Consider the following 18,408-nt stretch of genomic DNA (forward strand, 5'->3'; position numbering starts at 1 on the left):
TCCACTATGGCAGAGCTTTATTTACACCGAACACTCTTTTACACTCGTGGAATCGGACACACGGCTAAAACAATGCAATGTTTTAAAGGTCGAGACTAGAAATCCTTTGGAAATGATTATCGAACTCTTTACAGCGATGGCTTTAACCGCGATTCGAAGAGAAATATTCTATCAAATTATGGTCGTTTCCTTCGCTCGTTCTCGCAGACGTTTCGGACGGAGCGGCGGAAGAGGAAACCTATGTTAATGTGGTGGAACCCGCTCAGTGTGATGATGCACTCCCGTCCAGCCGGGGGCGCTCTGGGACCCGCAGCCTCGGTTTTAGTTCCACAGTTTGAGGAAGCTGTCCCAGGAGCCGGTGCAGACGCCCATGCCGTCCTCGGGGACGCCGGTGCAGCTCACTCTGTTGTCGTGGCCGGAGAGGACGCCTGGGACCGGGAGAGAGGAGACGGACGGGGATCAGAGAAATCACAGAAATCACAGAAATCACACAGGAATCACAGAAATCACACAGAAATCACACAGGAATCACAGGAATCACAGAGATCACAGAGATCACAGGAATCACACAGGAATCACAGAAATCACACAGGAATCACAGAAATCACACAGGAATCACAGAAATCACACAGGAATCACAGAAATCACACAGGAATCACAGAAATCACAGGAATCACAGAAATCACAGGAATCACAGAAATCACACAGGAATCACAGAAATCACACAGGAATCACAGAAATCACAGAGATCACAGAAATCACAGAAATCACAGAGATCACAGAGATCACAGAGATCACAGAAATCACAGGAATCACAGGAATCACAGAAATCACAGGAATCACACAAATCAGAAATATACCAGTCCGGCTACGAGGACGGGATCGAAAACATGTACAAGAAAACAAGTGAAACGCAAGGCCTGAAAAACGCAGTGGAACAATCGGGAAAAATTGGGAAAAATGTAAAAAAAAATTAGAAAATGGAAAAATTGTAGAAACATTTAGAAAAAAAAATACAATTATGAGTGAAATTGTGAAAAAAAATTCAACATTTTGGGAAAATTGTGAAAAAATTGAAACATTTGGGGAAAAGTGGGAAAAAAAGAATTTTGATTTTTTTGTTTTTTAAAGTGAAACACGCTGGGGAAAAAAAGTGGAACAATCGGGGAAAACATGGGAAAATTTGGGAAAAATGTAACATTTTTCTTAGAAAATTGTAGAAACATTTATAAAAAAAAATATGGGTCACATTTGGAAAATTGTGAAAAAATTGAAACGTGAAACAAGCTGGGAAAAAAAGTGGAACAATTAATTATTTTTTTAATTTAGAATTTAAAAAAAATAATGGAAAATTGTTGAAAAATTTAGAAAAAAAAATACAATTATGGGTTGAATTTGGAAAATTGTGAAAAAATTGAAACATTTGGGGAAAATTAGGAAAAAAAGAATTTTGAATTATTTTTCAAAAGTGAAACACGCTGGAAAAAAAAGTGGAACAATCGGGGAAAACATTGGGAAATTAGAGAAAGATAGAACATTTTGAGAAAATGGAAATTTGTAGAAACATTTGGAAAAAACAATTATGAAGTGCGTCATATTTTGAAAAATTGTGAAAAAATTGAATTTGAAAAATAGAAAAGATTTTGGAAATATTATTTGAAAAATGTGTGGGGGAAAAATGAAAAATGTGGGTCAAAATTTGAGAAAATTGGGGATAGTTGAAAAAATTGGAAAAAATTGAAAATATTTTGGAAAATGTGGAACATTTGGAACGGACAAGTGGAAGAAAATGGATGGATGGAAATGTGGGAAAAACTTAAAAAATAAGAACAAGTGTTTTTTTCTGCCTATAAATGATAAATAAATAAATAAATAATACACATGTAAATGGTCTCAACTTCTACAGTACTTTTCCACCTTCATCAGGCGCTTTTCAGTGTTAAAGAGGAAACTCAGGAAACAGATTAAATGCTTTAGTTTTCATTCAGTAGAAACTTAAGCCACATGGATCATTTGCTGCTGTCGCTTTAAGAAACAGCTGTTGAAATAAAATAACACTAAAGGGAAATGTTTGGATCATTTGGATTTATTTTTCTCCTTAAATGTCTTTGTTTGGACACTATGTTGTTGTTGTACACTAGGGGGCGACATGCACTTTTGTTTGGCCTGCACTCCACCAATAACTTTAAAGAAGAAGAAAAGCAGCTGTTGGTGATGTCACTTCCCTTTCCCCTGTTTAAGGACGGACGGATTGTTCAAATGCAGCTGAAGCTCTAGTTCCCGAACTGCACAGATCTAACAGTCGACCCATGAAAGGTTAAGGAGTGAGTTGCTAGTGTTAGCCATTGTGTGGACACGTATGTTGTTGGACACGTATGCTGTTGGACACATATGTTGTTGGACACGTGTGCTGTGTGCTGTGTCCGGCACTGACCGACTCTCTCTCCCTTGAGCGCGTCCCAGATGTGGCAGTTGAAGTCGTCGTATCCGGCGAAGATGAGGCGCCCGGAGCTGGACAGGGCCACGGAGGTGACGCCGGCGTTCAGGCCGGAGTCCTGGTAGTTCAAAACCTCCTGGTCCGAGCGCAGGTCGTACATCTTACAGGCCGTGTCGTCGGAGCCCGTGATGATCACGTTCCCACTGGGGAAGAACTGCAACCGCATCAAGGGAAACGTGTTAGAACAACGGTGATGCATGTTATTACAGGCCAATACATGTTATAACACCACCAGTATGTTATTACAAGCCAAGACATGTTATTACACCACCAATGCATGCTATAACAACACCAGTATATGTTATAACACCACCAATACATGTTATAACACCGCCAGTATGTTATTACAACGCCAATGCATGTTATAACACCACCAGTATGTTATAACACCGCCGGTATGTTATAACACCGCCGGTATGTTATTACAACGGTAACAACGCCAGCAAGTTATAACAACGCCAATACATGTTATAACAACGCCAATATATGTTAAAACACCACCAGTATGTTATAACAACGCCAACAACACCAGTACATGTTATAACACCACCAGTTTGTTATGACAAGCCAAGACATGTAATAACAACACCACTATGTTATTACAACGCCAACAACGCCAGCGTGTTATAACAAGCCAATACATGTTAAAACAACGCCAATATATGTTATAACAACGTCAAGACATGTTATAACAACACCAGCATGTTATAACAACGACAATACATGTTATAACACCACAAGTATGTTATTACAACACCAACAACGCCAGCGTGTTATAACAAGCCAATACATGTTATAACAACTCCAATACATGTTATAACAACTCCAATACATGTTATAACAACTCCAATACATGTTATAACAACTCCAATACATGTTATAACAACTCCAATACATGTTATAACACCACAAGTATGTTATTACAACACCAACAATGCCAGCATGTTATTACAACGCCAATACATTTTATTACAAGCCAATACATGTTTTAACAACACCAACAACGCCAGCATGCTATAACAACGCCAAGACATGCTATAACAACACCAATATATGTTAAAACACCACCAATATATGTTAAAACACCACCAATATATGTTAAAACACCACCAATATATGTTAAAACACCACCAATATATGTTATAACACCACCAAGACATGTTATTACAATGTCAATACATGTTATAACAACGACAGTATGTTACAACAACACCAGCATGTTACAACAACAATGTCGTTTGTGTTTTGTTGTGTGTTTGTGTCGCTCACAATGATCGCGTTGATGTCGCTGGTGTGTTGTGTCGTGTGTCTTATCGTGTGTCGTGTTGTGCGTGTGTGCGTTTGTGTCGTGATGTGCGTTTGTGCGTTTGTGTCGTGTCGTGTGTTTGTGTCGCTCACGCTGATTGCGTTGATGTCGCTGGTGTGTCCGCTGAAGGTCTGTTTGCAGTTGCCTTCTCTGATGTCCCACAGCTTGGCCAGGGAGTCGCAGGCCCCTGAGATGAAGGTGTTCCGGTGTGTCGTGTTGTGTGTTTGTGTCGTGTGTCGTGTCGTGTTGTGTGTTTGTGTCGTGTGTCGTGTCGTGCGTTTGTGTCGCTCACGCTGATTGCGTTGATGTCGCTGGTGTGTCCGCTGAAGGTCTGTTTGCAGTTGCCTTCTCTGATGTCCCACAGCTTGGCCAGGGAGTCGCAGGCCCCTGAGATGAAGGTGTTCTGGTCGGGGGCCAGGGCCAGGGACATGCAGTCGCCGATGTGGTTCGTGAAGACCACCTTCTGCTTCCCCGTCTCCAGGTCCCACAGGACGCTGAGGAGCCAGAACGTACGTTACCCACAGCCCAGGGGCGTGTCCACAGGCTCAATTTAGCTCGGTATATACGGACAAAAAGATGATAAGATCATACAGGAACTACAGGGCCTCATTTATCAACGTTCTTGCACAGGATTTGCTCCTACATGAAAGTGGTCTTCTGGAAGAACAAATCCTAAGAACTGTCGATACTTATACTGCAATATTTATCATCTAGAACCAGAAAACAAATCAATATTGTTAATTTATTCCACAATAATCATGTTATTAATCATGCTAATCATGTCCTACCCTAACCTGAAGCAGATCTCTAACGGTTAAAGAGGGGGTGTTCTGCTTTTTTCAGTCCCATAGCACCAGTCTATATCACACTACAATGATGACCAAACCTTCTGCTGGTCTGTAAATGCAGTAAATTAGAATAACTGCCTTGTATAAAATGTCTCTCTCAAAATGGCTGTAGTGAATGTCTTGAAATAGGCCTCTGTCTCGTTAAGAACCTCTGAAAGCTCGGAGGCGTCTCCAGGAGGTGGGGGCGTTCCTAGGAGGACTCAGGCAAACCTATCCCTAAAATGGCCGCCATCAGAGTTTTTACAGATTACTCAAAAATACGTGAATGTGTCAAGGCAACACTTCAGGCATGTTTTTAATGAGGGAATGACAGAATAACATGATGTAAAGCTTGAAAAAGTCCATTTAGCAGAATACCCCCCCTTTAAGTATCCTGTTACTGTAAGTAACAGTGTCTTGTTCTGCTTTATTTGTTTTCTCAAATAATTTACCAAAATGTGGCCCATTTGAGCAAACATCCCTCTGGCCTTTAGTCCGAGCTGTTTATTGATCAACAGCGCCCCCCTCAGGAAAAAAACTGATCTGACGAGGGCTGGGCACCAACATTTTCCCCAAGATTTTCATGTTTTTAACCCCTTAACTCCCGCCTGAACCGAGCACATTTTCTCGAGTTTGTCTTTACCCCAATCCAAAAGCTTCTGGAAAAAAGCTGTGAAAAATAGCAACAAAACAAGGATGAAAAACGAAACAACAAAAAAGTGAGAAAACATTGACAAAAATTTGACAAAAAAAATGACAAAAAAATGACAAAAATATAACAAAAACATGACAAAAATATGACAAAAAAATGACAAAAATATGACAAAAAAATGACAAAAATGTGACAAAAATGTGACAAAAAAATGACAAAAATGTGACAAAAAAATGACAAAAATGTGACAAAAATGTGACAAAAAATGACAAAAAAGTTACAAAAATGAGTTGAATACACAACAAAAAAATGATGGAAATAAATCTGATGACCAGTGTTAATTTTGACAACACATATTATTTTAGTTTTAGTTTTAGTCTTTTGACTAAAATGTAATTACATTTTAGTCGAGATTTAGTCTAAAAAAACCTTTCAATTTTAGTCTAGTTTTAGTCGACTAAAATGGTATGTCAATTTAGTCGACCAAATGTAAGACTAATTTAGTCGTCTTTGCATTGATAATATTCATTATAATCATGTTTAATGTTGTTCCTCTGCTTCATGGAGCTGCTCCACATGAACAAAGCTCAGAGCTGATCCTTTAGCAGAGAATTTACATGATCTGAGGCTCTTTCAGACGCTCAGTAGAAGTTTGGATGATTTTAGTCTCTCCTTTTCATTTTTATTTAGTCTTATTTTAGTCGACTAAAATATCTGGACATTTTAGTCACAGTTTTAGTCTCATGAGAAACTTTTAATTTAGTTTTAGTCCAATTTTAGTCACAAAAATATCACTGACTAAAATTAAGACTAAATGTTTTAGTCGACGAAAGTAACACTGCTGATGACGTGAGGAAAAAGATGCTCTCGGTTCAGGCGGGAGTTAAGAGGTTAAATTCCTAAACCTTGTTTTTGGTCTGGTTCAATGGTAATGCTTCAGTGTGTTTTGTGAGTTTGAGGATCGTCTGACCAGGTGGTGTCTCCGGACGCTGTGAGGATCTCGGTGTCGCTGAGGAATCGGCAGCAGGACAGATAACCTGCGGAACAGAGGCTCAAATCAGCGGCACTTCTACTAAACAATATTACTCTTATTTCCAGATTGTTTTGCAAGAGAGGAAAAAGTGTATTGCAAGTTTTCTTTCATTGAAGGTTTAAGGGTTAGGATCAGGAAATGAAAGCTGCTCCAGACCAGGTGGAAAAGTAAATAAATGAAATAGACAAATGAATAGGCAGGGATGGGAGATTGGAACAGTGTGTTTGGTGAAAAGTACGTTGCCGTTTGTTCCCCACCTGTGTGCGCGTCCAGCTCCCGCAGCGTCTTGGGACTCGCCGCCTTGATGTTGTAGACTGTGCAGATGTTGTCCAGACCGCCGCTGGCCACCAGGTTCCCGGACGGGGCGAAGGCGACGCTCATCACCCAGGCCGACTTCAGCGGGACGGCCACCAGCTGCGGACCGGGAGGAGACTTTCGTGAATCGCTTTTTCTAGACCGGCTTCATTTTTTTACCGGACGACGGCACTGACCTTGTTGCCCGTGTAGGAGTCCCAGACCAGCAGCTTTCCGTCCTGTGACGCGCTGACCATGCTTCTGTGGACGAGCAAGCACGCGCATGATTAGACAACACTGCAAAACAGCGATCAGTGAAACGCCGGCGGTTTCAGAGCTGTGATTGGCCGAGACGGTTCTCATCACGGGCCGCGCGTTTGTGCGATGGACCGAAGACGGCGCTCGATGCAGTGACACTTTCCACTTGAGTCTCACTGGGGGCGTGTCTAAGTCGGAGTGGGCGTTTCTAAGCCAGGGTGGGCGTGTCTAAGTCAGAGTGGGCGTGTCTAAGTCAGAGTGGGCGTGTCTAAGTCGGAGTGGGCGTGTTTAAGTCGGAGTGGGCGTGTCTAAGTCAGAGTGGGCGTGTTTAAGTCGGAGTGGGCGTGTCTAAGTCAGAGTGGGCGTGTCTAAGTCAGGGCGCTCACCTTGAGTGGGCGTGTCTAAGTCAGAGTGGGCGTGTCTAAGTCAGAGTGGGCGTGTCTAAGTCAGGGCGCTCACCTTGAGTGGGCGTGTCTAAGTCGGAGTGGGCGTGTCTAAGTCGGAGTGGGCGTGTCTAAGTCAGAGTGGGCGTGTCTAAGTCGGAGTGGGCGTGTCTAAGTCACTCACCTGGAGTGGGCGTGTCTAAGTCAGGGTGATCAGCTGGAGTGGGCGTGTCTAAGTCGCTCACCTGGAGTGGGCGTGTCTAAGTCAGGGCGCACACCTGGAGTGGGCGTATCTAAGTCGCTCACCTGGAGTGGGCGTGTCTAAGTCGGAGTGGGCGTGTCTAAGTCGGAGTGGGCGTGTCTTGGCCGGAGTGGGCGTGTCTAAGTGGCTCACCTGGAGTGGGCGTGTCTAAGTCAGGGAGCTCACCTGGAGTGGGCGTGTCTAAGTCGGAGTGGGCGTGTCTAAGTCGGAGTGGGCGTGTCTAAGTCAGAGTGGGCGTGTCTAAGTCACAGTGGGCGTGTCTAAGTGGCTCACCTGGAGTCGGCCGCCCAGTGCATGGAGTAGATCTTGGCCAGATGCCCTTTGAGGTTTTTCCTGTTTTTCAGCTGAACTCGCCCCACAGACTCCACCCCTGACGACGCCCCCTGCATGTCGCCATCGTTCACGCCTTTACGAGCCGCCTGCGCACACGGAACACAAACATGCACAATAGGAACCAGCTCGACCCTTCACATGTGCTGCGCTCCGTGACGTACCTCGATCTTCGTGCGCAGTCCGTCACACTCCTTTTTCAGCTTGTCGATCTCGGCTTTCTCCGCTGCCATGACGACTGTGGGCTGTCACTGAACCGCGCTCTGCAACAAAACAAACACAAAACAACACTCGTTTATATGTTTACTCTGATTAACCACTTACCACCCGCCGAAACCAAATGCATTCTGTGTAACGCCTCATTTGAAAGCTAAGACCCACAAAACGGATCTTTTTCCTCGCGTTGTTGCTGTGTTGTGTCACCTTTTGTAAGTTTCTTTTTCTTTTTTTTTCTTTTTTGTAACAATTTTGTTCAATTTTTGTCATATTTTTGTTGAGTTTTTGTCACATTTTTGTTGAATTTTCTCATATTTTTGTTGAATTTTTGTCACATTTTTGTTCAGTTTTTGTCACATTTTTGTTGAGTTTTTGTCACATTTTTGTTGAATTTTCTCATATTTTTGTTGAATTTTTGTCACATTTTTGTTCAGTTTTTGTCACATTTTTGTTGAGTTTTTGTCACATTTTTGTTGAGTTTTTGTCACATTTTTGTCACATTTTTGTTGATTTTTTGTCACATTTTTGTTGAATTTTTGTTGAATTTTTGTTGAATTTTTGTCACGTTTTTGTCACGTTTTTGTCACGTTTTTGTCACGTTTTTGTCACGTTTTTGTTGAATTTTTGTCACATTTTTGTTGAGTTTTTGTCACATTTTTGTTGAGTTTTTGTCACATTTTTGTTCAATTTTTGTCAAATTTTTCTCAAATTTTTGTTGAATTTTTGTCCCATTTTTGTTGAGTTTTTGTCCCATTTTTGTTGAGTTTTTTTTGTGACATTTTTGTTGAATTTTTTTGACATTTTTGTGACATTTTTGTTGAATTTTTGTGACATTTTTGTTGAATTTTTGTCACATTTTTTTCAATTTTTGTCACATTTTTGTTGAGTTTTTGTCACATTTTTGTTGCATTTTTGTCACATTTTTGTTGAGTTTTTGTCACATTTTTGTTGAGTTTTTGTCACATTTTTGTTGCATTTTTGTCACATTTTTGTTGAATTTTTGTCACATTTTTGTTGAATTTTTGTCACATTTTTGTTGAATTTTTTGTCACATTTTTGTTGAATTTTTGTCACATTTTTGTTGAGTTTTTGTCACATTTTTGTTGAATTTTTGTAGAATTTTTGTCACATTTTTGTTTAGTTTTTGTCACATTTTTGTTGAATTTTCGTCACATTTTTGTTGTGTTTACATCCTTGTTTTCTTCTTATTTTTTATGGCTGTTTTGGTGCTTTTTTCCCAAGAAGCTTTTTGATTAGGTTAAAGCCAAACTGGAGAAAATGGGATCCGTTCAGGTGGGAGTTAAGAGGTTAAACTTATTATGGCTTTTTGATGACAGCTATTTTATTCAAGTTTTATTCAAGTAAAAAAAAGTACCCGGGGAAAGAGCTACTTGAGTACTGTGAATAACTGAGTAAATCTCTTTTTGCAGTGATCTCAGTTCACTGCAAAAAGTTATATCCTGATGCGTTAACCCCTTAACTCCCACCTGAACCGAGCACATTTTCTCCAGTTTGGCTTTACCCCAATCCAAAAGCTTCTGGAAAAAAGGTGAGAAAATGGCGACAAAACTGAGACGAAAACAATGATGGAAATGTGACAAAAAAGTGAGAAAACTTTGACAAAAAAGTGACAAAAAATGACAAAAATGTGACAAAAAAAAAAAAAAAAATGACAAAAAAATTAAAAAAATGTGACAAAAATGTGACAAAAATGTGACAAAAAAATGACAAAAATGTGACAAAAATGTGACAAAAAAACGACAAAAAATGTGACAAAAAATTACAAAAAAATGACAAAAATGTGACAAAAATGTGACAAAAAATGACAAAAATGTGACAAAAATGTGACAAAAATGTGACAAAAATGTGACAAAAAAATGACAAAAATATGACAAAAATGTGACAAAAAATGACAAAAATGTGACAAAAATGTGACAAAAAAATGACGAAAAAATGACAAAAATGTGACAAAAATGTGACAAAAATGTGACAAAAATGTGACAAAAAAATGACAAAAATGTGACAAAAATGTGACAAAAAAATGACAAAAATGTGACAAAAATGTGACAAAAATGTGACAAAAATGTGACAAAAAAATGACAAAAATGTGACAAAAATGTGACAAAAAATGACAAAAAATGTGACAAAAATGTGACAAAAAAATTACAAAAAAATTACAAAAAATTACAAAAAAATTACAAAAAAATTACAAAAAATGACTTTAAAGGTTACAAAATGAGTTGAATACCCCCCCCCCCCCCCCCCCCCCCAAAAAAGATGGAAAAAAATCTGTTGATGTGAGGAAAAAGATCCATTTAGATGAGTTTTGTAGATCTTAGCTTTCAAATGAGGCGTTACACTGGCCTACAGGATTTGGGTAAAGCTGAACTGGAGAAAATGCTGTCGGTTCAGTCGGGAGTTAAGAGGTTAAAACGACTGGAATCAAGAATATTTTTACCCTAATATGAGTCATTTTTCCCAGTAGAAACATCTGCCAATGAGTATTTAAGCACATGAAATAGGAAAGTCTAATGAGATTTAATTTAAGAGCAATAAGATCTTTTTCCATCCATGACGTCACTTCCTGTTTCGATCCAGCTTGCCAAAATAAAAGCACCATCTTATTCATTAGTTCAACTTTCTTTCTGCCAAACTATTAACAGACAAAACACTTAAAATGTGTGGATTTGTTCTTGTAACGTTGCAAGAACCTGCTGAACAAATCAACGGGACGAGCTGTGTGCTTTTATTTTGGCGAGCTGGGTCGAAACAGGAAGTCGTTGTAGTTTAAATGTGGAAGATCATTTACTCCATTACTCGAGTAAAGGGAACATCTACTTTAAACCCCAGAGCTTTCCCTGTAAATGAGAAAGTCAGGCCAAAGCCATTCATTAAGTCGTAAAGGTGATTACAGGGGGCGGGGCTTGTGTGGGGCAGTGGGTCTGATCTAAATCCCAGAGATCCTGTCATCGGATTAACGCCAGTCAGGCCACGCCCCCGTCAGATGTTAACGCCTTAGGTGGGGTCAGGCCACGCCCCTTTGTGATGTTCACGCCTTCACGGTGATCTGGCTCCACATTTTCATTCAGAGACAGTTTTAAAGTAAAGTAAAGAATCTTCCGGTGGATTAAGGAGGGAAAAAAACATCTCATTGCTTTTAAATCTAAACAATACATCTATATTTACTAATTAACATGTTTTTCCACAATGAAAGTGCAAAATACTTATTCCAATGCACTTTTTTTTTTTACTTACACTGCAGAAAAATAACCCAGACATAAGTAAATGTGTCATTGATTGTAGAAACTCATTTCCATCTGTCCAGTTTTATACAGTAAAATAAAAAAATAAAGTAAAAATCATGAAATCAACTGGAGTTTCATGTAAAACTCATCTAAATGAATAGGGCGCTAAAGTTAAACCTTGACAAAATAATAATAATCTACGTGCAGATATACCGTGCCTGTGTTTTGTTGTATAAAACAAAAAATAGTGGGAATGTGTGTATATATATGTGTAGAAACTTTTATGTGTGTAATATCTGCCAATGCAGGAGGTTCCAAAATTCACACTGCTGACACAAATTAAGACTTTTATTATCGTATTATTTCATTTATTTTTATTTTACGCTATTGATTTAACTATTTATTTATCTGTTTTGCCGCTGTTTTCTCCTTTTTTGTTTCTGTTTTTGTTTGTTTTTGTTTTGTTTTTTTCTGTTTATTGTTAAGAAGAAAAAAAAATGAAAATAAATAGTTAAAAAAAAAAAAAAAAGATTTTTTATAAACCAGTTTTCAAATCAAATAAAACAAAATCTTATTTCAAGAAAAAAATGGGATTGTAGCAAGTCAAAATAATCTGATCCATTTTAATTCATGAAGTTGTCTTGTTTTGCAGTGTAGCTTAACTTTGGTACCTGTGCACTAGCGTTCAAAGACACATTTACAATCCTCTGTCTCCACCTGTGTATTCATAGGGTAATATTATTTTCTAAAGTATTATCTGCTTTTTCTTCTAGTTTTTCCGTCCTGAGTAAAATAGCACTGGACGCCTGAAAGGTCACACTGCAAAAACAACAGTCCTGGATCAGAAATGACATGAAGTGTTTCAATTCAGAGAATAAATGTGAGTAGAATTCGGCCGTTTTCAATAAAGGTTGCTTTTCAGGTGCTGTTTTTCTAAACATAGAAAACATGCTGGAATAAAGACACATAATGCTGATTTTGAGTTGGATCTGACAGTTTTGAAATAAGAGCCAATGGGACAAGTTTTCATTCACTTAAACTAAGACATAAACTCTTGTGTGTCTAGAATAAGATTTTAGTTGAAGGTGTTTTTCCCTGTGTGTTTTTTAATCTAGTTAATGCTTCTTCCAAGGTCGATACATCATCAAAACCACCTAAACCTACTCAAAATCTGTAAGTCCTCGTAACACAAACACTTAGAGAGCTTGAGTTTGGGTTAAAGCTAAAATAATATAATAAACTTCTTCATCAGGGCCGATTCTGCTCGTTCCTCTGCAGAAAGATTCCTAATCACACACGGTCTGAGGAAACAGCTGTTTACAGTGTAGTTTACATGTTATTTAAAGGCTTTATGTCTCACTTAAACATGACTGTGTTAACCTCTTAACTCCCGCCTGAACCGAGAGGATCTTTTTCCTCGTCATCAGATTTTTCTTTCCCATCATTTTTTGTTGGGTTTTCAACTCGTTTTTGTAACTTTTTTGTCGCATTTTTGCAATTTTTTTCATCATTTTTTAAATCAGTTTTTTAAATCATTTTTTTTGTAATTTTTTTGTCAAATTTTTATCACATTTTTGTAACATTTTTGTCATTTTATTTGTCATTTTTTGTCACATTTTTGTCATTTTTTCGTCAATTTTTTTATCACATTTTTGTCATTTTTTGTCACATTTTTGCCCTTTTTTCGTCATTTTTTAAATACTTTTTTTTGTCATTTTTTGTCCAATTTTTATTACATTTTTGTCACATTTTTGTCATTTTTGGTCATTTTTTTGTCAATTTCTTGTGACATTTTTGCCACTTTTTCATCAATTTTTCATCACTTCTTTGTCACATTTCCATCATTGTTTTCGTCTCAGTTCTGTCTCTATTTTCACAGCTTTTTTCCAGAAGCTTTTGGATTGGGGTAAAGCCAAACTGGAGAAAATGTGCTCGGTTCAGGTGGGGGTTAAGGGGTGAACAGAAGCTAGACTTCATAATTAATATTTAAAATAGGGTTTTTGTGGCGTTAGATCCAGTGGCCCCTAAACATCGTCTTCATGAGGTTTTCATAATAAACAAAGCACAGGAAGTTTATAAACTTGCCATACTTTAGTGTTGGGCCTGGCTTCTCTATGGGGAGATAACGCTCAATTTAAACTGGCCCAGGATTCTTCAGGCTTTTCTATGATTCCTATGATCACTCACTGCTTTAAAACACAGCTTTTCTCTTCTTTGTCAGACATTACACTGTAAACCCGAACAAGTTCACTAAACTCAAAACATTTGTGGAAACTCGATTACGACTGAAATATTGAGTTAGTGTTTCGCATTTTTTACGTCAAACCCAATTTATAGATTAACCCCTTAACTCCCACCTGAACCGAGCACCTTTTTCTCCAGTTTGGCTTTTACCCCAATCCAAAAGCTTCTGGGAAAAAGCTGTGAAAATAGAAACAGAACTGAGACGAAAACAATGATGGAAATGTGACAAAAAAGTGACGAAAAATTGATGAAAAAGAGGTAAAAATGTCACAAGAAATTGAAAAGAAATTGACAAAAAATTGACGAAAAAATGACAAAAATGTGACAAAAAAATGACAAAAAATCCAAGAAAAAGTGGCAAAAATGTCACAAAAATGTCGCAAGAAATTGACAAAAAATTGACGAAAAAGTGAGAAAACATTGACAAAAAAGTGACAAAAAATCAATGAAAAAGTGGCAAAAATGTTGCAAGAAATTGAGAAAAAAATGACAAATAAATGACAAAAAAATGTTTAAAAAAAATGACAAAAAATTGCAAATAATGTGACAAAAAATGACCAAAATGTTTGGTCATTTTTGTCAATTTGAAGGTAATTTTTAAGTTCAGTCGACTCAACTATTTTCTGCCTAAATTAACTAAAACATATTAAATTCAGCAGACTCATTACATTAACTCTTTCCTGACTATTTCAACCTAAAATTGTCATTAGACTCACTGCATTTACTATTTTCTGCCAATTTGAACTTAAAAATATTAAGTCCAGTCCAAGAGGAAAGGCACTGAGACTTTGCAGATGAGGCAGAGGATTTTTAAGGCCTCTGTTCACTTCATTCTTCTAATATCCATGTTTTGGACCAGTTTTCTCAACAAGGTGTTTGGATTTTTTATTAAGTCAAAGCTCTTCCATAGATTTATGTGGGGAATCTTACACTTATTTCTCTAAACGCTCTGTAGTTTCGACAGAGGTGCTCAGAAACTAGGTAAACCTGCACTTCAGTCCAGTTACTTCACTGGAGTCGGATTTGTTTTCAGAACTTAATACTTTTAAGTAAGAAAAGACTGATCTTAGGATAAATGTAGCACTTTCCGCTCCACAGTCAAAAGTCCAAAAGATGTTAAATGAATTGTGCCTGTGTGTCATTAAAAAAAAGGTTTGGCAATTTTTGACTACGGACTACACAAAGGCAAACAAAACACTTTCTATCCCCCTATTTTTTTACCCAGTTTCCCCCCAATTATCTTTCCTATTTTTGCCCAGATTTTCCCGCCATTTTCTTCGACATTTTCCCCACATTTCTCTTCCTTCTCCTGCCGACTCTGGAGTGATCTGACCTTGACTAGCGTGAGCCTGTTAGCGCTAATCCAAATCCCGCCGCTGCCCTGATCTCGTTACATCGCAGCCTCATTAGCATCATTAGCCTCATTAGCATCATTACCCTCCTCATTTTCATTCTCTTACACACCTTTTTTCCCGCTTTATTCCTCGCCGTTTCCCCCTGAACTCCTCCTCATAGCTTCGAACGCTAACGCTCCGACGGGAAAGCGAAAAGCTAACGGCTAGCCCCGCGACGCCGACGACGAGTGACCTAGCGGAGTTTTAATGAGATGACGTTAGCTTAAGTTCCGCCACCTCCGGCTCTGAGGAGATTATTCACTTTTGTGTTTGCGTAGAAGTTCGCAGGACGAGGCCGTTGTGCGAACAGGAAGTCTCCGACGGACGGCGCGGTTTTCACGCTAGTTATATCGAAAAGTCACGCCACACTGCGGAAACAAATCGAGTTTCTGACCTTGATCTTGAGTCAGACGGTGAAATAATCTGACGCAAACAAAAACAGTCACTTTGCAAAGAAAAGGTTTGAGCTACTGTTCAGTCTTAGCGAATGTGTAGGGCGCCACCTGCTGGAGGAGGCCCCGAACTGCGCTCCCAAACATCTACAACACTGACCATCTTCTGGCGTAGCTTTGGAACAGAAAGTGATAGAAACTTGTGGCCTTTTGTGTTGGAAACTAGAGATTTCTGGGGGTTTTTCAGGCTAGTTTCAGGCGGCTTTAGGAACGACCCCTCCCTGGTCCTTCTACACCTCAAACATCACAGGTTCTCTCTCCTCAGTTTTTGTTTTAATGAAGAGAATATCAGGAATTCAGAGAAAGGCTTTGCTCGAGAAACAGAAATACAAATGGCCGTGTGTTGCCGAGTCCTTGAGCCGACTTAGCGCAGATTCTGACACATTATGAAAAGCTTGTTCTCACTGCAAAAAGTATTGAACTAGATCAGTATTAACATCTCAATTTGAGCATAATCATCCAAATGTTAGTTGTTTTGACTAGATAAGAAGTTGTCGGGCATTTGTCTTAGATTGTTTCACTTGTTCTGAGATGTTTCTGACTCGTTTCGATACGTTTCGTCCTTATTTCAGGTCATTTTCTTTGCCAATGGGGAAAGAAAATTGGTCTCATCTCACTGGCAGTTTTACTTTGTTATTTCAAAGCGAGATTTACCCTAGAGCTGGTCTGAAATGTCCTCAAACAAGCAAAGCAAACTTGGTACGATATATTTACTTTTGATATTTACTTTTTGTAGACTGTGACCCGGAGACACTTTGTCACTTCTCGCTCTGGAAGCCAAACTCCTGCCATAAAGTCACCGCGCTCAAACCGGGCTAATCCTAAACCGGTGTAAGACAATGCGATCGGCTTTGGGCTGAACTCTCCTCCGCACATTCAGCTTTTTACCGACTTTTCCGTCTCCGCCGCGACTCGTGGAACCCGGCGACGTTTCGGCCCCCGGAGCCGAAAACACCGAAACCCTGAAACCAGCCGAGGCCCGAAAGGCGGTGGCGAGTCTGCGCGGCCGCCGTAAGTGGCTCGTGCGGCGGCGGCGGATCAGGACAATCCTCTTTGGCCCCGGGGCCCGACAATCCAAAGATCACCTTGAGAGGGGTTTAAAGAATCAGCAGCGGTTTGACGGACGGCGCGGCAGGTCAAAGAAGCAGAAAACGAGCCGGGAAACATCGATCCCGGGAAGATCGGAAACTGAAAATCCACCTCCGGATTTGAAACATCGAGCCGAGAAATGGCGAAGTTTCGAAGCTTTTTTCCACACAAACTGAATCCGCTCTGCAAAACCCAACACCTTCCTGGGTTCGAATCAGCCTCACATTGATTAAATCTGACTTGACAAGTTTGAAAAAGTGAACAAATCTGCCAAAGCGACATCGGGAATGACTTCTATTCCCAGGTTTCCAAGAGGAATGACGGGGTTTCGAGTGCAAACAGATTGATTCCATTTGCAGATTTTACGTCCCTCACCTGCACAAATCAAGCCCGAATGATCGAATGTTTGAGAGTTCCTGCAGCGCCCACGGCCAGACGCTGTTTTGGCAAATGTTTCGCTGTGGAATAAAAAGCGGGTAAAGCGGACTGACCTGTGCAGAAAGCGTCGCTGGGCGAGTGTCCGGTAGTGCTTTCTCCTGAGGTTTTCTCCTGACTCTCTCTGCGGTGGCGGCGGCGGATCAGGATTGCAGAGAGAGAGAGAGAGAGAGAGAGAGGGGGGGGGGGGGCGAGAGAGAAGGGGGGGGGGGGGGGGGGGGATAAGGAGATCAGGGCTGAGGGGATAAAGCTCAGAGATGGAAATAGAGACAGAGCAGCGGCAACAGGCGCCAGGTCCAGGAAGCACCGGGGGAAGAGGAGGAGAAAACCGGGTTATGGGGTCAGAGACGCAGGTGAGGAGGGGAGGGGGGGGGGAGGGGTGAGGGAGGGGGGGGGAGAGAGAGTCTGTTTTAGTGGAGCACAGGAGAAAACTAAGGCTCCTTAAAACCTCCAAGCCCCGCCTTAAACCCCTTAACTCCCACCTGAACCGAGAGCATTTTCTCAAGTTTGGCTTTACCCCCAATCCAAAAGCTTCTGGGAAAAAGGTGTGAAAATAGCAACAAAACTGAGACGAAAACAATGATGGAAATGTGACAAAAAAGTGAGAAAACGTTAATGAAAAAGAGGCAAAAATGTCACAAAAATGTCACAAGAAATTGACAAAAAATTGTTGAAAAAATGACAAAAATTTGATTAAAAAATTGACAAAAAATGATACAAATTTGATACAAATTTGATTTAAAAAAATGACAAAAAAATGATAAAAATTTGATAAAAATTTGAAAAAAATAACAGAAATGTGACAAAAATGTAATAAAAAAATTGACCAAAAAAATGACAAAATGTGACAAAAATTGACAAAATTTTGATGAAAATTTGACAAGAAAATGACAAAAAATGACAAAAAATTGATTAAAAAAATGGACAAAAAATGACAAAAAATATATAAAAAATTGACAAAAAATGATACAAATTTGATAAAAATTTGATTTAAAAAAATGACAAAAAAAATGATACAAATTTGATACAAATTTGAAAAAATAACAGAAATTTGACAAAAATGTAATAAAAAAATTGACCAAAAAAATGACAAAATGTGACAAAAATTGACAAAATTTTGATGAAAATTTGACAAGAAAATGATCAAAAATTGACAAAAAATTGGAAAAAATCTGATGGAACCAAATGGACCAAAAAAAGGACAGAAATGTGACAAAAATGTGATTAACAAAATTGACGAAAAAATGTCAAAAAAGTTACAAAAATGAGTTGAATACCCAACAAAAAAATGATGGAAAAAAAATGTGATGACGTGAGGAAGAAGATCCTCTCGGTTCAGGCGGGAGTTAAGAGGTTAAAGGAACAAGTCTGCTTTTCCATCCTGAGATCTGTTCTTAACTGAGCTTAGACGAGTTGATATGTACCTGTGTGGTCTGTGTGTGTGCGCTCAGTCACGCAAAACGACCAAAGATGTTGTTCGCATTTAGCCTC

General features: G+C 39.2%; 3 protein-coding genes across 3 annotated transcripts in view; 1 reads left to right on the forward strand and 2 right to left on the reverse strand.

Moving 5' to 3' along the window:
* LOC306973752 (unconventional myosin-Ig-like) overlaps window positions 1-18,408 on the reverse strand; it is a gene marked incomplete at its 3' end in the record, with an annotated part of 481,166 nt that overhangs the window by 408,881 nt on the left and 53,877 nt on the right. The window lies entirely within an intron of this gene.
* LOC306973889 (cell adhesion molecule CEACAM5) overlaps window positions 1-18,408 on the forward strand; it is a 270,429-nt gene that overhangs the window by 74,291 nt on the left and 177,730 nt on the right. The gene's annotated exons all lie outside the window — the stretch shown is intronic.
* On the reverse strand, window positions 322-17,056 carry LOC306973548 (guanine nucleotide-binding protein G(I)/G(S)/G(T) subunit beta-3-like; the record flags this gene model as incomplete). Its single annotated transcript, XM_079570470.1, has 9 exons — window positions 16,974-17,056; window positions 8,007-8,105; window positions 7,786-7,931; window positions 6,807-6,870; window positions 6,573-6,729; window positions 6,253-6,319; window positions 4,096-4,297; window positions 2,435-2,651; window positions 322-428 (listed from the first exon to the last, which is right to left on the reverse strand). Exons 2-9 carry the CDS (start codon window positions 8,073-8,075, stop codon window positions 322-324), a joined length of 1,029 nt encoding a protein of 342 aa, XP_079426596.1. The 5' UTR covers window positions 8,076-8,105; window positions 16,974-17,056.

This window comes from Gobius niger (assembly GCF_951799975.1).
Source record: "Gobius niger genome assembly, chromosome: 14".
NCBI lineage: Eukaryota > Metazoa > Chordata > Actinopteri > Gobiiformes > Gobiidae > Gobius > Gobius niger.